This window comes from Dendrobates tinctorius, unplaced genomic scaffold (genome assembly GCF_039654945.1).
Source record: "Dendrobates tinctorius isolate UK_male_01 unplaced genomic scaffold, ASM3965494v1 ptg000090l, whole genome shotgun sequence".
In the NCBI taxonomy this organism is placed as follows: Eukaryota; Metazoa; Chordata; class Amphibia; order Anura; family Dendrobatidae; genus Dendrobates; species Dendrobates tinctorius.
The window spans coordinates 7,006,933-7,029,481 of NW_027361758.1; the positions used below are offsets into that span (position 1 = coordinate 7,006,933).

The 22,549-nt window shown below is 45.0% G+C and overlaps 2 protein-coding genes across 4 annotated transcripts in view; one reads left to right on the plus strand and one right to left on the minus strand.

Moving 5' to 3' along the window:
* Positions 1-20,706, minus strand: part of RSRC2 (arginine and serine rich coiled-coil 2) — a 65,247-nt gene extending 44,541 nt beyond the window's left edge. Inside the window, exons 1-7 of one of the 2 annotated variants that reach the window (XM_073586038.1) lie at positions 20,574-20,706; positions 18,718-18,871; positions 15,458-15,498; positions 3,175-3,359; positions 1,301-1,432; positions 1,095-1,220; positions 937-1,016 (exon numbers count right to left, since the gene is read on the minus strand). In XM_073586038.1, the coding sequence (XP_073442139.1) occupies positions 937-1,016; positions 1,095-1,220; positions 1,301-1,432; positions 3,175-3,359; positions 15,458-15,498; positions 18,718-18,871; positions 20,574-20,579 (724 nt within the window). In that variant the 5' untranslated portion in view covers positions 20,580-20,706. Of the gene's footprint in view, positions 1-936; positions 1,017-1,094; positions 1,221-1,300; positions 1,433-3,174; positions 3,382-14,673; positions 14,752-15,457; positions 15,499-18,717; positions 18,872-20,573 lie in introns of those variants that run through there. The other variant, XM_073586039.1, reaches the window with a different exon arrangement.
* Positions 20,707-20,712: 6 nt separating this feature from the next.
* The window catches only part of KNTC1 (kinetochore associated 1), a 292,839-nt gene continuing 291,002 nt past the window's right edge, over positions 20,713-22,549 (plus strand). For both annotated transcript variants that reach the window (XM_073586034.1, XM_073586035.1), the window contains exon 1: positions 20,713-20,833. The gene's annotated coding sequence lies outside the window, so the exon portion shown is untranslated. The remainder of the gene's footprint in view (positions 20,834-22,549) is intronic.

Sequence of the window (22,549 nt, forward strand, 5' to 3'; positions counted from 1 at the left end):
GTGTATTCTGCTGAGGAGGAGCTATTTTTTTTCCTTATTTGCACAGTGCCAGCCTCCTAGCAACAGCAGCATACACCCCGTGGTAACCTGTGTCCCCCAATGAAGCGAGAAAGAAATTCCTGTGAAGCACCTGAAGTGTTAATAAACTTCTTGAATGTGGTTTTGAGCACCTTGAGGGGTGCAGTTTTTAGAATGGTGTCACTTTTGGGTATTTTCTGTCATATAGACCCCTCAACGTGACTTCAAATGTGATGTGGTTCCTAAAAATAAAATGTTGTAAAAATGAGAAATCGCTGTCAACTTTTAACCCTTATAACTTCCTAACAAAAAAAAAATTTTGATTCCAAAATTGTGCTGATGTAAAGTAAACATGTTGGAAATGTTACTTATTATTTTGTGCGACATATCTCTGTGATTTAAGGGCATGAAAATTTAAAGTCGGAAAATTGCAAAATTCACGATTTTCTCCAAATTTCGTTTTTTTTTTCCACAAATAAACGCAAGTCATAAAGAAAATTTACCACTATCAAGTACAATATGTCACGAGAAAATGTCAGAATCACCAGGATTCATGGAAGCGTTCCAGAGTTATTACCTCATAAAGGGACAGTGGTCAGAATTGTAAAAATTGGCCCGGTCATTAATGTGCAAACTACCCTTGGGGGTTAAAATCTTCATTATTTGTTGAGCCATTTGTTGCTTTCATGTAATAGGTGTTTTTATTCTGAGGCAGCAAAAACAATGAGTACTGTTTTTAAAATTACAAAACAAACTGAAAACATTAATAAAAGCATGTACCTAGCACAGGAGATAACTGCTCAGCGATTGTCCTATGACAGAAGCACTTTACAATAATGGGCATTTAGAATTGCTAAACAGTAAAGGACACATTTTACTACTAACTTTAGATACTGTATAATAAATATTGGGCTTTACCTGCTGCCATTTCTTGCTGTTTTTGCTTTTCAACCATTTCCTTTTCACGTTGCTCTTGGAGTTTCTTTGCTCTCTCTAATCTAGAAGAAATAAATAATGGATTGTAAACTTATGTTGGGGGAAAATACAGACCAAAAATTACCCTGTAACATTTTTACCTTCTAGCCAGCGCTTCTTGTGCATCCATTGCAGTATTTCTTCCTCGAAATGGTGGTGGACTAGGTGGTGTCCGGCTTCGGCTTCTACTGTGCCTTCTAGGTTTGTCAAGTCTCTTCTTTTTTTCACTAGAAGGTATCAAAACAGATCACTTAATTGAAAGTTATACACAAGCACATAATACAAGTTAATAAATTTGGAAACTTACCGACTCCTGCTTCTACTCTTACTCCTGTGGCGATGCCTGGATCTAGATCTTGAACGAGATCGAGGTCGCCTTTTACGATCTCTGCTCCTCGATCGGGACTTTCTTCTGTCACGGCTTTTACTACGGTGCCGCCTGTAACATCAACCGCTCTGTTAAGGATTGTTAATGAGCTATCAATGTAATATGATATGGTTAAATTAAGATTAGTAAAAGATTGTCAACATTTGCTTTCAGAAGTAAAAGCATGTAAGGCAGTTATGGTGACATTACAATAAGCTGCTATGTGTGTAAAACACTAAATTTCTGACCATTATATGACTTGTATCTTACATTACCATTGGTTTCCCCCTTTGCACGGTCTCTTGATTTTTTAGTTATCTCAGAGCTAGTGCGCAGACTACCTGCTATGATCTCATACACACAGTGATGGATTCATGCTCCTATGCTGTCTATGAAGCATATACTCAGAATCTGCAGTAGCATGAAGGACAATAAGCACAGTAAACAACATTGTAACTGAATCCAGGACTGGGCCTTGTGCGTGTCTCTCACTCCTCCTCAGTTAGACTTCCATTTAATTTTGACAGACTTTTATTCAAAAATAAAAATGATTAGTTCAAGTAGCATAAGGATAAAGAAGAGGCATATCAGTGGAGTAAGAAAACCATTACTCTGATAAGATAATACAAAGTTTGGAATATTAGTTTGTATTATTTGTTTGTCCTAAATTATTAGAATGGACAGCAATTTTTTTTTTTAAAAATCTGGATGTCGTGTCTAAGTGACTGCAGAATCGCGACAGCATGCAAAGTGTTGTCATTTGCCTGCACGAACAGATGGTCACATGACCACATTTATGTGATGTGTATACATGAAGTCAAGTGCCATCTAGGCTCATCATGCTGCTCTAAAATCTCTTCTATTGAGAGAAACCAGATTGATGAGTCTAGCCGGCCAAAGACCACAAGTATTTTAATCAGATAAATACGGTTACGTGCACTGGAAATACAGGGAAATTGAGAGTGTCAATGTACACTGTCACAATTCATCAGTGTGAAGTCACAAAGCGAATGCAGTTTTTGTTTCAGCCTGGACAAGTCTGATTTTTTTTTTTACAGGGCTTAAGTGCTACGGATTAAAAAAAGTAGTGTGTTGAGGTTTAACATGCGAAGAAAAGTATCAGGGCTGTGGAGTCGGAGTCGTGGAGTCGGTGCTCATTTTGGTGGAGTCGGAGTCGGTATAAAATGGACCGACTCCGACTCCTAAAATATATAATAAATTGGGTACAGTAGTTCAATGCAGAATATGCTGAATATTTTTTCATAGGAGTTTGGGAAAGTTATGAAATGTCCTATAAATGGCTGTTATATTCCTGATCTAAGGCTACATTCACACACAGCATTTTTCCTGTGTTTTTTGAGGATACGTTTTTCAGCTGCAAAAGCTGATCATCTTTTTAAAAAAACTGCATCACCTGAAAGGTTTTTGAGCTCATAGATAATGTTTTCAATAGCAAAAGCAGATTAGAAATCTGCTCTATATATCCATTTATCCATATCTGTCTATCCATATCGTATCTGTACCAAAAAGAATGAAAACCGGGTAGTACACCAATATATATTCTGTTCTATCTAAATATCTTGATTATTGGATCATAAAAATGATTAAATGTCTGAGGTTCACATTGTACTACAATAAATTTATCACTTAAATATAAACAATATGTGTGGGAGTCGGAGTCGTGGAGTCGGTGTAAGGGAAATTGAGCAGTCGGAGTCGCAGGTTTGGCTTACCGACTCCACATCCCTGAAAAGTATGCATAATAAATTTAATTAAAATAACCAATGAAACATTAGAAGCTCAACAAAGCTTACCGGTCACGTGATCGAGACCTGGAATGACTTCTAGCTCTAGACGATCTCTTTTCTTTTCGTCGATGTCTTTCCTCTCCATTTTCTGAAGAATTAAGCCTCTCCCTCACTTTGTCTGTATGCTCTTTATCAAAGTCATCAGATCTGTGTTTCTTAGAGGATTTGTCTTTGGATTCATATCTTCTTGCCTGTTTTAACAAGAAGTTGGTTCTTTCAGGAAAATAGTGCAACAAAAAGAGTTAGTATGAGTGTCAAATGATTGACATATGTTGTGATGTAACTTCTGTAACCTTAGTTAAAAAAAATCAACTAAGGCTTCAAATCTGGAAGTTAAAATTGGTATCTATTGAGATAAATCTCAGTCCGGTCAGAATATTTCTGAGCAGCACCTGAACTAAAGTACATAAAACAGCTTTATTGCCCTTTTTTTATTCTAAAATTGGTCAATTATTTTAGGCAACTTAACTGATTGCATTAAAATAAAAAATAAAATTTGACTTTCAAGCATAGTCAGCATTTACAACCTTAAACAAGGCATTTTGATGGTTTTCAAAGTGAAACATGAAGCATAGTGACCCTTTGGTGCTGCATGAACACTTGACCTCTAGGGATCCAATGTGGCTAACTACAAAACAAGTAACTACGGTCTATAATGGGGAAAAAAACAACAACACCAAATCAATCTAAAAATGTTGTGTTTCAAAATTAATTCATAAAGATATGTAGAAGTTTTTTTTTTCCATTAAAACATTGCACATTTCTGTGAACCAACTAAACTATTTTTTATCCAAAGTGAGAGATATTAACCTGCTAAATTTAACAGTAAGGTGCAGAGATTACATCATTTGAGTTTATTCTATAAAGTAAATCTAACACTTAAAACCAGCAATACTATTCTTATGGAGGGAGAGCTGACAATAGCAGCTGTTGGGAAGTAACTAAAGGTTTCTTCTCTTTTTAACATGCTGCCCGATAGACAGAACCTTGAGTATACAGCTCTGGCAAAAATTAAGAGACCACCACATCAAAACCCTGTCATGGCCAGCCCAATCTCCAGACCTGAACCCTATTGAAAACCTCTGGAATGTAATCAAGAGGATGATGGATAGTCACAAACCATCAAACAAAGAAGAACTGCTCAAATTTTTCCGCCAGGAGCAGTGTAAAAGACTGGTGTCAAGCATGCCAAGACGCAGAAAAGCTGTGATTAAAAATCATGGTTGTTCCACAAAATATTGATTTCTGAATGCTTCCCAAGTTAAAACATTAGTATTGTTGTTTCTAAATGATTAACTTGTTTTCTTTGCATTATTTGAGGACTGCAAGCACTGCATTTTTTTTTGTAATTTTGACCATTTCTCATTTTCAGAAAAAAAATACAAAATTGCTTGGAAATTCGGAGACATGTCAGTAGTTTATAGAAGAACAATTTACATTTTACTTAAAAATATACCTATAAAGAGAAAAATCAGACACATTTAAGATTTAGCAGTGGTCTCAATTTTTGCCAGAGCTGTATATGAAAAGATCCACTTTATGATCTTTTGAGCCTTTCATTATGGAAATCAGTAGTGGGTCCAACTTCAAAACGGTCATCTTCCACATCTCCTATGAAATAGCTTTTCATTCTGACTAAACTTCCACTTCAAAACATTTTATTCTTTCTTTTAATCTGCATAACCAAGGAAGACCACCAGACCATGCTGGGTAAACTGAACGGTAGATTTTATTAAAGGGAATCGGTCACCTCCTTATTGGCCTATAAACTGTGGCCACCGCCATCAGGGGCTTATCTACAGCATTCTGTATAATGCTGTAGATAAGCCCCGATGTAACCTGAAAGATGAGAAAAACGAGTTAGATTATACTCACCCGGGATCCGATCCGGCGCCCCCCCATCATGACGTCCTCCTTCTTACTTCTGCCGCGGCTCCTGCGCAGGCGTTCTTTCTCTGCTCTGTTGAGGGCAGGGTGAAGTACTGCAGTACGCAGGCGCCAGGAAAGGTCTGGCACCTGCGCACTACAGTACTTTACTCTGCCCTCAACAGGGCAATTCAAGTACGCCTGCGCAGGAGCCGCGGCAGAAGTAAGAAGGAGGAAGTCGTCGCCAGAATATGGGAGGCGCTGGACCGGACCACAACACCCACCGCACCGCGCCCCCCCAGGGAGTATAGTCTAACTCGGTTTTCCTTATCTTTCAGGTTACATCGAGGGCTTATCTACAGCATTACAGAATGCTGTAGAAAAGCCCCTGATGGCGGTGGCCGCATCTTATAGGCCAAAAATAAGGCGACAGATTCCCTTCAAAAGGTTTGTCAGCAAAGAAACAGTGAAATGTGAAGTTTCAAGAACTGATTCCCTAAGAGACATTTAGTAAACGATACATGTACTTACAAAATCACACGAAAATGGTTAGAGGAATGCTGCTTTTTAGCGACGACTGCTCCACTCTTCAATTTTTAGCTTACATGACATACAACTTACCAAATACCATTTCCCATATCAAAACATATTGGTATGCATACATCTGCCATTTTAAAAATACACCACGTACCCATGACCTAATGCACAGAAATTGTTTTTGTGTAGTTATGCAAAAAAAAAAAAAAAAAAAATTATGGCACTACAAGAACAGATGTATTAATGTTCCCTATAAATGAAGTTAACTAAACCATCCCCTATTGCCTTTAGACATTCCCTTTTCTGTTCTTTTTTTTAGGAACAAATAGCATTAATGGGAGATTCTCATTTTCAAAACTCGATAGATACTGAAATGCAACTACAAACAATTTTGCAATTTACAGCTTATTAAAATGTTTAGCTGTTCTTGAGATACTAACACTGGTGGAGATAGAGGACCTAAGTAACAGTTATTTACAGCTTATTGCCTTACGGACCACCGCTGTTATGCAGCAGAACACAAGTACTGCTTATCACCTGGCCAGAATAGGCCAGTTACAGTACAGTGATTACAAGTCAGACAGCAGCGGTGGTCGGGCTCCTAGGCATAACGATAATGTCTCAATAACGACTGAAAATTTTAATTTAAAAACTGCAAAAAACAGGATTTTTGGGTTGCTTACCGTAAAATCTGTTTCTCGGAGCCTTCATTGGGGGACACAGAGACCATAGGTGTATGCTGCTGCCACTAGGAGGCTGACACTATGCACAAAAAAAGGTTAGCTCCTCCTCCGCAGTGTACACCCCACCGACCGGCAGGGAATTCCTCAGTTAGTGAGAAAGCAGTAGGAGAAGAAACAGAATAGATTGAGAACAGAACAAACAACTCAACTGTAACCAATCAACCAAAGTAAGAACAGGAGTTGTAGAACATGGGAGGGTGCTGTGTCCCCCAATGAAGGCTCCGAGAAACAGATTTTACGGTAAGCAACCCAAAAATCCTGTTTTCTCGTTCGCCTTATTGGGGGACACAGAGACCATGGGACGTCCCAAAGCAGTCCCTGGGGTGTGAAACAAACTTCCATCAGGCCAGTGGACTCACCACTGCTGCCTGCAGAATCCTTCTACCTAGGCTGGCGTCCGCCGAAGCGTAGGTGTGGACCCTGTAGAATTTCACAAACGTGTGAACCGAAGACCAGGTTGCAGCTCTGCAAAGCTGCAGTGCGGAGGCTCTGTGGCGTACCGCCCAGGAAGCACCCACTGCCCGGGTAGAGTGCGCTCTGATCCCTGGAGGGGCCACTCTATGCTTAACCCGGTAGGCCTCCAAAATTGCCGATCTAATCCAGCGAGCAATAGTAGCTTTGGAAGCTGGGTGACCTTTCCGCGCCCCATCTGGAATGACGAAAAGAGAGTCTGTCTTCCGCAAGGAAGTCGTCCTAGACAGATTCTCATCGCCCTGACCAGATCCAGCTTGTTCAGGGACCGCTCCCGAGGGTGAGTTGGACTCGGACAGAAGGACGGCAGAACAATATCCTCATTGAGGTGAAAGGAGGACACCACCTTCGGAAGAAAAGAGGGCGGAGGCTGCAGAACTACCTTGTCCTGGTGAAGTACCAGGAAAGGAGAGCGGCAAGAAAGAGCCGCCAATTCCGAAACGCGCCGGATGGAGGTGATGGCCACCAGAAAGGCTACCTTCCAGGAGAGAAGGGAAAGGGAGACTTCTATGCGAGGTTCAAAGGGAGAACCTTGCAGAACCTCAAGAACCAGATTAAGATCCCATGGATCTACGGGCGCTCGATACGGAGGGGCCGTGTGAGTCACGCCCTGAAGAAAGGTTTTGACCTGAGGGCGGGAGGCCAAAGTCTTCTGAAATAAAATGGAGAGTGCCGAAACTTGACCCCTCAAGGAACTGAGAGCAAGCCCCGCATCCAGCCCTGCCTGAAGAAACGCCAGAACGGAAGGGAGCGAAAAGCACATAGGCACGATGTTATGGGCCTCACACCAAGTGAAATAGGCCTTCCAAGTACGGTAGTAAATTTTGGAAGATGATGGCTTCCTGGCTTGGATCATGGTATTAATTACTCGACCGGAGAATCCTGCCCATTTCAAAACTTCGGTCTCAACAGCCACGCCGTTAAATTGAGTGGCCGAGAATTGGGGTGGCAAATCGGACCTTGAGACAGCAGATCTGCCCTGTCTGGAAGCTTCCAGGGGGCGTCCGCGAGAAGGTTGACAATGTCCGCGAACCAAGACCTTCTGGGCCAATTCGGGGCGATGAGAATGACTGGAATTCCTTCTGCTTTGATCTTCAACAGCTTGGGAAGAAGAGGCAGGGGAGGAAACAGGTAGGGGAGCTCGAACTGTGACCAAGGAATGGCCAGAGCGTCGGCGCCCACTGCGAGAGGATCTCGAGCTCTGGATACAAACTGTGGGACCTTCCTGTTGAGGCGAGAAGCTAGCAGATCTACGTCCGGGGTTCCCCAACGACTGCAGAGCTGAAGAAATACCTCCAGGTGTAGGGACCACTCCTGCCGCGAGATCCTCGCGGCTGAGAAAGTCGGTGGCCCAGTTGTCTACGCCGGGAATGTGTACAGCGGAGATTGTCGGAATCGAAATCTCTGCCCACTGAAGGATCTTGGACACTTCTGCCAGGGCTGAGGCACTCCGTGTCACTCCTTGGCGGTTGACATATGCCACCGCTGTGGCGTTGTCTGTCTGAATCCGGACAGGCAGGCCCCTGAGGAGTCTCTCCCAGTGGACGAGAGCCAGATGGATCGCTCGTATCTCTAGAACGTTGATCGGCAGAGCAGATTCTTGAGTCGACCAACGACCCTGAAGTGTGATTGCCGGAACACTGCACCCCAGCCGAGGAGGCTGGCATCAGTTGTTACAATCTGCCAATGAACAGGAAGAAAAGACCGCCCCAAGAGGATGAGAGGTGATGTCAACCACCAGTTGAGTGACCGCTTGATCCGGCATGAAAGACGAACAGGGCGATCCAGGGACAGAGCCGACCTGTTCCACCTCGACAGAATGGCGTGTTGGAGAGGTCTGGCGTGAAATTGGGCAAAGGGAACTGCCTGTATCGCCGCCACCATTTTTCCCAGGACCCTCATAGCTGTTCGGAGGGACGGAAATCGTGTGGTCTGCAGCGATCGCACAGCCTGCTGCAGGGAGAGAATCTTCTCTTGTGGGAGAAAAACCCTTGACCGACGAGTGTCGAACAGTAGGCCCAGAAACACAAGACGTTGAGTAGGGACCAGACAGGACTTTTTCCTGTTGATGATCCACCCGAAATCGGAAAGAGTGTCCAGGACGATCGTCAAACTTAGGCGCGCCTGCTGGAAAGAGGGAGCTTTGATCAGAATATCGTCGCGGTACGGAAAAAGAACGAGACCTCTGATCCTCAACAAGGCCATCAACGCAGCCACGATCTTCGTGAAGACTCTGGGAGCGGTGGCGAGACCGAAGGGCAGCGCGACGAACTGGTAATGTTCCTGGCGAACCGCAAAACGCAGGAACTTCTGATGTCCGGAGAATATGGGAACATGTAGATAGGCATCTTGGATGTCTATTGAACACATGAATTCCTGCTCCTCCATAGAAGCGATTACCGAACGAACCGACTCCATCCGGAAGTGGCGAAGACGAACTCTCTTGTTGAGCAGCTTGAGATCCAAGATGGGTCGGACCGCCCTGTCTTTTTTCGGCACGACAAACAGGTTTGAATAAAACCCTGTAAACCACTCCGATTCGGGAACGGGCACAATCACCCCAGAACTGAGGAGAGAGTCGATGGCCGTAAAGAACCCCGGGATCAAAGCTGGATCTTTTGGAGGACGGGTTTCGAAGAAACGATCCCGTGGAAGAGAGATGAACTCTATCTTGTATCCTGACGATACAACTTCCCTGACCCAAGCGTCCTCTACCGAGGCCAGCCAGACGTCCTTGAAGAACAGGAGTCGACCTCCCAATTGGGAGGGACCCTCGGGAGTCCGAGGATAGTCATGTTGATGTGGGCCGACCCGATCCGGATGGTCTGCCGCGAAGAAGAGTGGGAGCGCCAGGAGGGAGTGGGTCTGAAGGAAACTTTTTTCCCTATCTTGGCGTGCCTGCGGTCTTTGCTGGTTGGAGGAGGTCTCCGCCGTATTGAAACGGCGGTAAGCCCGAAAGGGTCGAAACTGACGCCTCAGTGGGGGTCTGCAAGGTTTGGCCTGAGGCAGGAGAGAACTCGTGCCTCCGGTGGCGTCCTTAATAATTTGGTCCAATTGGGATCCAAAGAGGCGCCCTCCCTGAAAAGGCAGATTAGTAAGAGACTTTTTAGAAGACAGGTCCGCCTGCCAGGCCTTGAGCCAAATTGTACGTCGGATTGCCACAACGTTACTTGACGCCTGGACTGCGCAGGATGCGGCATCCAAAGAAGAAGAAAGCAGATAATCCCCCGCATGGGAAATCTGATTGGCAAGATCGCCCAATCGATCTGGTTGTGCTTTCTCTAGGATGCCCTGACAAAGATCCTCTGCCCAAGTGGCTATGGCTTTTGCTGCCCAAGTTGAAGCAAAAATTGGGCATACCGCCAAAGCCGCTTCGAAGGCAGACTTCGCTAGGGATTCTATGATCGTATCATTAGAATCCCTAAGAGACGCCACGCCTGAAAGCGGGAGAACCGTGTTATTAGAAAGCCTGGACACGGTCGGATCGACCGAGGGAGAAGCAGACCAGTTGTCCGTGAGCTCTTTAGCAAACGGGTACAGAACGCCGAGACGCTTCCCTCGTTGAAAGCGTCTGGTCGGATCCCCTCTTTCCCTGGTAAAAATCTTTCCAAACTCGGAATGTAAAGGGAATACCCTGGAGGGTGTTTCCTCCCGTCTGAACGAAACCTCCTGATCTGAGGATTTCGCAGGGGGTCAGCAATGTCGAAGGTCTGATGGATCGCTGCAATGAGGTTCTGCACAATAACCCTCATGTTCGCATCCTGATCCGAATCCAGCTCTAAGATCCCCTCAGATGATCCGTCCGAGAGCGCTTCACCTGACTCGGGAGAGGAGGCCCGGGAGGGAGGCTGCCGAGAAGGACTATGTGGTGACATGGGGCGAGGAGAGGAATCCGGCTGGGCATCCTGCCTGGGTCTTTTGCGACTAACGCTGGCCGACTCAGATGGACTCTCTCGGGACCTGCTGGACCCTGTAGAGGTGTCCAGGGGCAACTTATCCAGGACGGCTACTAGGGTCTGAGACACCCTGGTGAGGTCTGCCACTGACTGTGATAGAGACGAGGCCCAGCCAGGCATGGGGGGGGGGGGGGGTTCACTCTCGCCTGGGGCCCTAGATGGCTCCTGGGCGGCGTCAGGCTGAATAGGGTTGCTACAATCCATGCAGAGGGAAGTGGACTGACCTGAGGGAAGTTTGCGATTGCAAGAAGAGCACACAAAGTATTTAACTAAGGTGCAAGAGGAGACAGGAGGACGAGAGCGGTCAGACTTAGAATTAGACATACTGATGGACAGTCACTGAGGCAGTGCCGGAAGGTTGGGGGACAGGAGGCAGAGGAGGGTGTCAGTCTGCAGTCGCAGAGCTACTCACGGTCCGGTGTCCTGTCGCAGCTTCCAGCAAATGAAGTGCACGGCTCGTCTGGGCTTGCAGGGGGCACGGCAGATAAGACAGCGTCCGGCTGACAGGCTGTGAAAATGGCGGCAGCCTGAGAACAGAGCAGGAAGCGCGCGCTTCCCTGCAGAGACCGAGGAAGAAGATGGGCGGGGCTAACTGCCGATGTTAAAAATGGCGCCGTCCTATCCAGACTGGGGTGGGTGGAGACGGCGCCGCCTCAGGGAGACTTAGAGTGAGGGGAGAAGGCGGTGGGCAGGCTTAAAGTGGGCGGGAGGAAAGCCCGCCCGAGAAAGAAGGCGGGGGGCGTGGCCGCGACGCAGGACAAGGCCCAAGATGAAGCCGGGGCCTGGATTAGATGAGGCGGCCGCCTGTCAGCGCGGAGGCCCCGCAGCACTGCCGCAGTGACCGCTCCTGAGGCCGGAAGGGAGAACCCCCCCCCCTAGAAATGCACTGGGGGCAAGTTGCGGCAGAACAGGCCGAGAAGCCGGGGCCTGAATTAAATGCGTCGGCCGCCGGGAAGCGCGGGGCGGCGCGGAGGTGTCGCAGTACTGCCACAGTGACCTCTGGGGCTGCCGAGGAGAATGGGACCCGGGCCTCATACTTACCCTCCGTCTCTATAATAAAGGTACCTTCATCCAGCGTGTGTTGTCACGAAGAGTATCCGCGCCTCATCCAACCGACAGGCTCTGGTAGGCGAGTGGGTGGGAGGCGGGGGACGAGGACCATCTGGATCGCCTGACACACATCCGTGTACGGTCTCCTGGTCCTGCTGTAGAGACCTATGAGGATACGGGGTGGCAGTACACCGTACTCAGTCTCTTTGTGGGAGTACAGTTGTGACTGTTAACACTGTATCCCTCCGGGAACCTGAAAAGGAACGACGCACAACGAGGTAGATATGGGTCTAATGAAAGACCCGTGTCCACCTCCTACTGACACTAAGCTAAACTGAGGAATTCCCTGCCGATCGGTAGGGGTGTACACTGCGGAGGAGGAGCTAACTTTTTTTGTGCATAGTGTCAGCCTCCTAGTGGCAGCAGCATACACCCATGGTCTCTGTGTCCCCCAATAATGCGAACGAGAAATGATTGTTTCTACAAGTACTTTCCTCCGATACCTACCTATGAAGATAGGCATAACAATTTAATGTCCAAAACAAATGCACTGAATAACTGATGCAAAAGCATGTACACAGTTCAGAGTAACAGTCACCATACCTTTCTAGAGAGCTCAGGAACTTCAGGCTGACGAGTGGCCACTCAGATATCAGGTGCAACACCACTGACAGTGAAGTCTTCAGAAAATCCTGGTGCAGAGATGAATACGCGGCACGGGGAAGCGGGTGACCATGTGGACAACGGCCGTTTTCTGTACAGCCTACGCTTCAACAGGTCCAGGTGACCAGATCCCCCGCATCCATCTCTTAACCCTGTTTTTAATAGAAAAGAGTTTTTTTTTTTTATCTCATACGGAGTGCCGCCTATTCATCTCTGCACCTGGATGTGAAGCGATTCAAAAGGAAGCAAAATGATCCAATTGATTATTAGGATTTTGTTTCCATCTGGCTTCTGGTAGGACATGTTCACACTAGCCATTTTTTGGGTTTTTTTTAATGCAAATTTTCAGATGCATTTTACAGTACCACCAAAGTCTGAGATTTTAAAAATCTCATGCACACATTGTTTTTTGTCACCAGTATTTTGTTTTTTCATCATCAGTATTTTTGTTCTTTGCATGTTTTTTTGCACAATAGAGCTTGTCCCTTCTTTCAACGTTTTTCACCCAAAGAAAATAGTGGGTGCTGATTGTGACAAACGCTGAAAATCCACACCCCCCAAATTTTTTTAAAAAAAAATAAAAATAAAATGCAGATATCCGGTTTGCCAGTGTTCTTTGTGCAAAACCCGGATACATGGACAGGGGTTTTTTTTGCTCTAAAATAGACTGAGCCCTCGCGGGCAGGGTCCCCTCTCTTTATGTACTTGTGTGTCCCTTGTCTTACACATGTTTATTATACGTGTCTATATTTCCCCTTTTCACATGTAAAGCGCCATGGAATAAATGGCGCTATATAAATGCATAATGATAATAAAATATCAGCATGCACAAACGAAAAATGTAGCATGACAAAAACGCAAAAAAAAAACCCCACCAAAACCTGTGCTTTTGCTGCAGCTTCTTTCCTGCCATGACATCAGATTTTGATGCAGAAAAAAACTAAAACGTCTAGTGTGAACATAGCCTTGTGTGTCAGGATATAGAAATGAGAAAAAGAAAAAAAAAAAGTTTTGCATGATGCAATTTTTCATCCATTCTAAAATAGGACACAATAGAGCCCAAATGGATCCCAAATAATTCACTTTTATCACTTATGAAAATGGATCAGTTTTGGACATTAACTTTGTTCCAATACCAAACAGACAAAACAAACGTCACAGCACAAGTGTGAACGTAGCCTTAGATTCATCTATGGCGCTAACGTTCTACCTGTCATCATTTGAAAATAAATTTACCCAATACGAAGTAATGAAGATCAAGGCTTGAGAGTTTTAATTATATTCAGACATCACAATATTGGTTTCTCTGCTTTGCAGTTACAAGCATGCAAGCCTCTGACGGCACATACACAAATTGAGATTTCGGGAGCAGAGATCTCATTCTGCGCATGTTCTGCCTCCAGCGGCAATTTTCCAGAAGACTACCGCAGGGAAGTCAATGGGAAGGAGACTCCTCTCACCGCCAGGACATCCCATCCTCCCAGCAAGGGCCAGCAACATCGCCCCACTCCTGCCTCCTGTGACCCCGTTGCACCGTAGCCGGTAAGCTACAATTGGATTATAAGACGCATCCCCATTTTCCTCCCGTTTTTTGGCAATAAAAAAGTGCATGTTATAACCAGAAAAACCTCTTAAAATCCGATATACTCTTTAAAGTAAAACGGCATGCAAAATTGATTCTATAGTTGTTTTTTTTTTTTGCACATCTATAAATTCTGAATTTTTAAAGAAAGGACTAAAATAAAACAAAATATGATGATTTTAACAAAAACATTAGACTCTTCCTAATAGGAGATGAATCATGGTTAAAGAAATGACACAATGAACCCTGAGAAGTGAATCTCTGGTATTACAAAAATAAGTCAGCTGTGGCTCATGGTTAGTCTCCATTGTATATTTGGAAGAAGTGTCAAGATTTTTATATTTTTATGAGCATATGTTTTCTATATATTTCAGGCAAACAGTAAAAAGACACAATATAACTTGCTGTAAATACATCTGGAAGAGAATTCCACCTTGAGACAAACTTACAAGCTAAATTTACAGGTACCTGGATACAACAGATGTTTCTTTGCTGTAAGCATTTATCAGCTGTCATACTTCAAGTAAAAGAAAAGAAGTTTGTCAAGTGGATCACTGATTAAAGGTGGAATTCCCATTAAACAGTTCACTAAATGTATTTCATAATGCAAGTAGGAGGTTGAATAGCTTATAGTTACCTTATCATGAAGTAGGCTTATTATTTTGCTATTTGAGTCTGCAGCGTCTTCAGTTCAGTCTCTTCGTGCTTTAGCACGCTGAGTATGATTTATTATAGAAATGTTATCATGTGGTCGAAGCACAATAATAAACTTTATATAAATGCTTCTTATTACGGCGATAACCAAAAATATCGTAAAATATTAGTCCAGCTTCCAGTATCAACCTTGTACCACTGTTTTGCACTTGTTCTATAGAAAACTTAGGAGCCACATTACAAAAAGGTAGAAAAAAGTTAATGAGATAACATTCCAACTGTAGTCAAATGTACTAAACCCATATTAAGGGTGAATTCACAAGAGGCAGATTTAATGCAAAAATGTATGCGACTATCATATTTACGTGAACTGGACGTTCAAAAATCCAACAGCACTATAGTATGCACGGAATAACTTTTCAGTCACAAAATTTACACAACAAATCTGTCACAAGTGTAAATACCCATGAGGTGGTAACAAAAGGTCTCCAGAATCCAAACTTTGCAAACAGATGAACAATTTGGATAAAATAAATTTCCCATTCACCAGCTGCTGGTTGCATTATTCATATGGATACTGCTGAAGCTGTAATAAATGCAATGTCAGGCTTTTTTATTTTAAATAATTGAGGAGTACCAGTTGCAATAATCTGTAAAGGTGGAGTCCAATAAATTCCATCCAACTCCCCATGTACTTACCATTTAGTAAAATCAATTCCTACATAACACACAAAAATAGTTATGTTACATTACAAAATATTAATTACCTCTTTGCTTCTGCTCCTACTCCTATGCTTCTTTCCTTCATCTGTAAAAGAGAAAAAACAGGATTTTTGGTTGCTTACCGTAAAATCTGTTTCTCAGAGCCTTCATTGGGGGGACACATGAACCATGGGTGTATTGCTGCTGCCACTAGGAGGCTGACACTTTGCACATAAAAAGTTAGCTCCTCCTCTTCAGTATACACCCCACCAAATGGCATTAAGTTAATCAGTTAGGGTCCCGTTACACATAGCGACGCTCCAGCGATCGCGACGATACGTGGTAAGGATCGCTGGTACGTCGCTACATGGCCGCTTGTAAGCTGTCAAACAAGCAGATCTACTCAATGACGCAGCAACGATACGGCGATCCGTATAACAACCTCGGCAGTCGTTGGGACCTTGTCACACAGCAGCTATTCTAACGACACAGACCTCGATAGGCATGCTTCAGCGTTGCCTTTTCCACGTTCCTCTGCTCCGATTGGTGGCCACTAATGCGCTATCACTACGCAGTTTGCTTCAGCGTCCCTGTCTGAGTTGCTAGTGCGCTATTTATTCGTGGATCCACAGTCACTGACACGGGGACACGCAATTATTATAACTGTACATGTTAAATGTTATGATTGCATATAATTGATAGCTGACCTATAAAAGGAAACGCTACAAAGATCCTAATTTGAGACCACCAATCGGAGCTGAGGGGGCGTTGAAAAGACAAAGCAAAATCACGCCTGCGTCCCTGAGTTGCCAACGAGGTCGCTCGTCGTTGTTATGGCGTCAAAGACAGCGATGCATGCTGGCCAGAGGTACAGCAACGATAAAAAAATGGCCTAGGACATTCGAGCACGATCAGCGATATCGCAGCGGGGGGACCGGTCGCCGGTATGTGTCACACGTAGCGAGATCGCTGTTGCGTCACAAAACCTGTGACACTTCAGCGATCTCGCTATGTGTGAAGTACCCCTTTAGTGAGAAAGCAGTAGGAGAAGCAACAAGATAGAAAGAACAAACAGACAACTCAACTATCAATAGCACACAGAAGAACAAGCGTCGTAAAACATGGGAGGGTGCTGTATCACACTATATCCCTCCGGAAAAGAAACAACGCACATTAGTTTGATATGGGTCTCAAGAAAGACCCGTGTCAACCTCCTCCTGACAACAAGCTAAAACTGGTTAACTTAGTGCCAGTTGGTGGGGTGTACACTGCAGAGGAGGAGCTAACTTTTTTTATGTGCATAGTGCCATCCTCCACCCATGGTTCCTGTGTCTCCCAATGAAGCGATAGAAAAATATATTTACGTAAATTAATCAGAGACTACAACTATTAGAACAGATTATAAAAGGAGATGCCCAGTCAACTACATGATAGGACTAAGGCGAGATTCACACATCCTTGTGATACTATCTGAGCGAAAAAGGCCTAGTTTTTTTTCTCAGGTGTGCACCTACTTGCAGTTTTTTTCACATCCTTTTTTCCACTGAAGCAGATATACTGTCTGAACACACTTTAGCCACTAACTCGTAATTTATCAGTTAAAAACGGATGAAACTAGAAAGGAACACTGAATTACCATGTCTGCCGTCTTAGCTTCATTTGTGTCTCATGGCACCCATAGTTTATTGGTAGAGTCTGAACCACAAAACAGATGAGAACCTGCACATGCTCTCAAGGCTAAAAGGGGTTCTCCGAGAAATGTACTAAAATAAATACATATTTAAATTTTTAACATTTTTCTACATACCTTTATTTAGAAAAAAGGTGTCTGAAATCTAGGATTGGGTGTGATTGATGGTAGTTGCCATCTTTGAGTACAGACAGTGTGTAGTAAATAAAGCATACATTTTTGCTAAATTAAGATATTTATGTGTATTTATTTATGTTAGCACATTTCTTGAAGATCCCCTTTACGGCTCGGAGACACATTGCTTAAAATTGTAAATGAACTAGTGAAAAAGTACAATATTTTTTAATCAAAACTTGTTATCACAATGTTGCTTCCTTTTACGGTTTAGGATGGTTTGTAGTAAAAAAAAAAAAAAAATTCTTGTTTCAGATGAACACTGAAATACTCAGACCATGTGACTACTGTAGGTCTGTGCGCTCATCAATATGGCAGATGTATGCTGGAGCTGCCTGTGATGAAAGCAATCACTGTATTGTCTGCTCAAGTGAATTCACAAAACCACGTTTTTTCGGATTGTGCCATTTACACAATACCCGGAACGACCGTGCTTCTTCTGACCATAAGGCCGCACGTTGTTGTATTTGGTCAGTATTTTACATCAGTGTTGGTGTGAGCCAAACAAGGAGTGGTTGAAAAATGCATAAGTGGTGACATGTTTCTATTATACTTTTCTTCTGACTTTTCCACTCCTGATTTTAGTTTACAGAAACTGATGTAAAATACTGACTTAATACTAAATAAGTGAACGTGGCCTAAAACAATGGAGTCATTGTCATATGAGGTTGTTTGTTTAGGTCAGGAAGTGTACCAAACACATAGGATGTAAAGTATGGTCATGTGAATGTGGCCCAACATTGTTCCATGAGTCGGCCGTGTGCAGTTTGTTGTGCACTTGGACAACACATAGACAAGAAATACATAAGGTACGTTCAGACAGAACTCTCACTTGAAGACCTCATAAGAGTACAAGCCAATTGGAACCTTGTAATTATTTGCATCATTGAAGTGGATAAACTTGTCAGGATCGCTGGTGAGTCGCTACATGATCGCTGGTGAGCTGTCAAACAGACAGCCTCACCAGCGATCAGCACCAGCAACACCGAGCGCCTGGCGTCGCTGTGTACTTTAGTTACCAGGGAGCTGGTAACTAAGGTACACATTGGGTTTCTAAGCAGCGCAAGGTGCTTGGAAACTCTGCGTTTACCCTAGTTACCAGCGCGCTGATCGCTGGTCTCCCGCCTGTCACACGCAGCGATGCGTGCTGGCCAGTGATCAAAAAAATGTCCTGGCTATTCCAGGACGATCAGCGATAACCGGCGGGGGGGGGGGGGGGGGGGGGGGGGGGCGGTCGCTGGTCAGCGTCACACACAGCAATCTCGCTGGTGAGATCGCCTTTGCGTCACAAAAATTGTGACTCAGCAGCGATCTCGCTATGTGTGATGGGGGCTTAAGTCCCAGAGACTGACTCACTGCTATAAGCCAAGGGATATGTCATCTGTTCACAGCACACAATGCTTTCATGAAGTATTCAGAAGATTTAGACTTCTAAACTGTATCTGAAACGCGCCAGCTTACCAGTCTTCCTTTTATGCTCCCTTGAACGTGAACGGGACCTTGAATAATGCCTATAAGCTTTAGGGGACTTTGAAGAGTCACAATGCTCCATACGTTTTTCTAAGGTCGGTGACAAGTTTCCAGGAGATCCATCTTCCCGCTCTGGGTCACTAGACTAAAAAAAGATACATGAAAAAAATTAAAGCGTAATATAAAATTTAAGTATATTCCCCATATAACATCCTTTGTTTAGGTGTACAATGTTACAAGTGTTATTTGTAACACTAAAATAAGACCTCATTCTGTTAGTTTGGCTAACAATTACTGACAAAATCCTGCTATAATTATTTTATACTTCCATGGTGAAGTACACGACAACAATACATAACCAGTAGCATTAGCGCAAGGACCAAGTCAATCGGCCACATTGTTTATCTGTGGCCACCGGAGAGTAGTCTAAAGGCCTCTTTCACACTTCAGTTATTTGCATCAGTTACAATCCGCCAAAAAGGCAGACAAGCGGATCCGTTCTGAACTGACGTGAACGGATAGCACAGGATCCGTTTTTAGACGGATCCTGACAATTGGGAAATTTAAAGGAACCGCTGGGGGGGGGGTTGAGAGAGAGAGAGATTTGTTTTTGTCCGGCACCCAGGAAGAATTTCGGGTTAAATGAGTGTCTGGAGGATCCACCACAGAAAAAAACCTTGCAAGCTCCGTTTTGAAATCTTTGAGGATGGTGACGGACAGGAACTTTTGGCGGATCCGCAAAAAAAACGGATGCAACGGACGGCAATCCGTCACAATCCGCCAATAATGGAAGTCAATGGGGAAAAAAACGGATCCTCAAAAGAAAATTGCGGATCCGTTTTTTTCAAAACCTGGCGGATTGTGACTGATTGTAAAAAACTGAAGTGTTTAAGAGGCCTTAAGCGTCACCGATTTTGTGACGCAGCAGCGATATTGCTAGCGATATCGCTATGTGTGATACCTACCTCCGACCGGCTCCCCCGCTGGTTATCGCTGACCACGCGAGAACGTCCTGGGCCATTTCTCGTCGGCGACTCCCTGCTGGTGCCAACGAGCGAAGCGTGGAAGTGGGCGGGAGGACGTCTTCATCGCCGCGTCTGACAGGTAAGTAGCGACCGCTGCTATGTCGCTGGTGAGATCTGCCTGTGTGGCAGCTCACTAGCGACCACTTAGCGATGCACCAGCCATTCTGACCGGGTCGTATCATTGTCGGGATTGCTGATGCATCGCTAAGTGTGACGGTACCCTAACTCCAAGGCATCCGCGACGGCCTGGTTAGCTAACTAAAAGATGAGACACAGGTGCCGTTAGGTAGGAGGTGGCGCTGAGTCTCCATCATCCAGTGGCTACAGATCACCGACGCCGCCGATTGATTTGCAGAATCCAGTCTATATGCAACAACTTAGTAGTAGGACACAGAGTGTAAGATTAAACACTGATGCCAAAAAGGCCACGTGCACACGGTCAGTATTTGACCTCAGTATTTAGAAGCCAAATCCAGGAGAGGAACAATCAGAGGAAAAGTAGAACAGAAACCCGTCACCACTTCTGGATTTTGACTTACACTCAGGCAAAATAAGAGTGAGTGGTTAGTAGCATACACGCACGATCACGGGGTGATACAGCACCCATCACAGCCCCGCTCCGGCGGACAGACTGGACAAGATACCAGTGAGCCGCTGTTAGGTGCATTACTGCGGGCGAGGGGCCTAACAGCAGCCGAACACGGACCGACATCCGGGGCTACACAGAACAGGCCGCAAGGAACATGGCGGAGCCGCGACGCCATTTTCCCGGGCTGAGGGGCTCCCTGCAGCTCCTGTAGGCCATTACGGGCATATACCTACCGCCATAGTTAGAAGAAAAGCGAACGGTTCCCGCCTTCTGCTGCGGAGTCCGGACCTGTAGCGCCTCCAGCTGCGGTCACACGGCCCAACAACGTCGACCGAATGAAGCGGGCGGGGCACGAATACCCGTATGTGGAAACACAAAGGAAGCAGCCTTCGCGCTGAGCATTCTGGGAGCGGGGCGTGACGTCAGAGCAACCTTACGTCACTGGTCCCTTCCCGCCAGATTCAAGTGTATGAAGTGCTCGCGGGCGCTGCGGGTAGGTGATCGGCGGGTGACGTGGTGGAGGGGCAGCGCAGGAGGGGACCCCACTGGTTAGTGGGTGTCCACCGAGCAGCCGCCTCACACATGGCTGCCAGTGACGACTTTTCACTGTAGTATTAATGCAGACCAACTCTCCAGCAGAGTCCTTATCTCCACCATCCCGGCCTCAGTGCTGAGGGCACAGTGTCCCCTGATCATGGTTGTCCCTGTGTGTACCGGTCCTGCTATGGCTATTAGAGAGGTTGCCCAATCTTGGGAGCCCCCTCCATGTCTTCCCATAGGGCGTTATTCACATGATGTAAACCGGGACAGCAGAATATTATCCCTAAAGCCATTAACCCCTATTACGGCGCCCACTATCCAATCTCCAGGAAACTCTGGGACAATAGAGAGACCTCCCATACCAGAGTTGGCAAATGTGGGCGCATCCAGGGCGAGTATTGTGCCAACTGTCGGGGTGTCCAAATGTGTAGCCACAAGGGTGGGAAATGGGGTTGGCATGGAAAAGGTGGTGCTGTGAAAGACACCCCAAGAAGGACAGCACGAAAAGCTGCTATTTATGCTGATGACTTCTTAGGCTATGTGCATACGTAGTGGAAGGTGCTGTTGATTTTTCCGTGCGGATTTGTCAAAAGACCTGCGGTTTATCTGCAGATTTTCTGCGGTTTAGCCTGCGGGTTTCCCCTGTGGTTTAACACCTGCCATGGAGCAGATGCCAAACCGCAGCGGAATCCGCACAAAGAAGTGACATGCTGCGGATCTGAAACCACAGCAAATCCACGTGGAAAAATCCGCACCGGGTGCCCTGAGGATTTCATTTCCCGTAGACTAAAAGGGTACTGTACAACGCAGCAGAAACTGCTGCGGATCCGCAGCAGAATCCGCAACGTGTGCACACACAATTATCAGACTTATTCCTTTTTTTTTAAAACATTTTTTTTTTTTTAAATCAGTGTAGTGGATCTGATTTTCCGCCATTTTTACTGTCAGTGTGGCGTCCACATTCCTCTAGCGACTGGTTCACACGTCTGTATTTTCGGTCTGAATTCTGTCCATGATAAACAACGGACATCAATGGGGCCAATGTTAGTCAATGGGGCAGTGCTGATAACCGTTTTTTCACTGACTGAATCTGCATGTGAAAAAAAATCACAGCCAGCACTAGATTTTTTTCTGTAAATCCGATACGACTCGGCCATTCAAGTCTATGGGTGCACAAATAAAATCAGATTCCATACAAAGTACAGTATAGCATCCAATTTTTACTGATACATTGCAGTACTGTAACAATTGTAGATAATTAATAGCTGCTGGTGGGAAAAAAAACAGAATTGTACATGGACTGAATACATATGACAGGGTAGAAAAAAAGATCATCTCACTTCTCGTGATGAGCAGTTCTTCATACGCTTGTGTGAACCTACCCCTTTGAAAACCGTAAACATTTCAAAGTTTTTGGCCATTAAACAGGTTTGAGTTTGCTGTCGGTTTGTTTTTGCTTTTAATCCATAAAAAAAATTGCAGGCATGTCAACAGGCCTATAGACCGTAATGGGTCTGTATTCTCGCCTTGAAAAACACAGAACACAAACATCTGAATGAGGAGAAAGTAAATCTCTGCAGGAGAGGAGATTGTCTAAGCGTTACAGAATTATAAAAGTCAGATTGTTCACAACAGGTTAATTCTAGCCACGCCTGCTGCTGGATGTGGC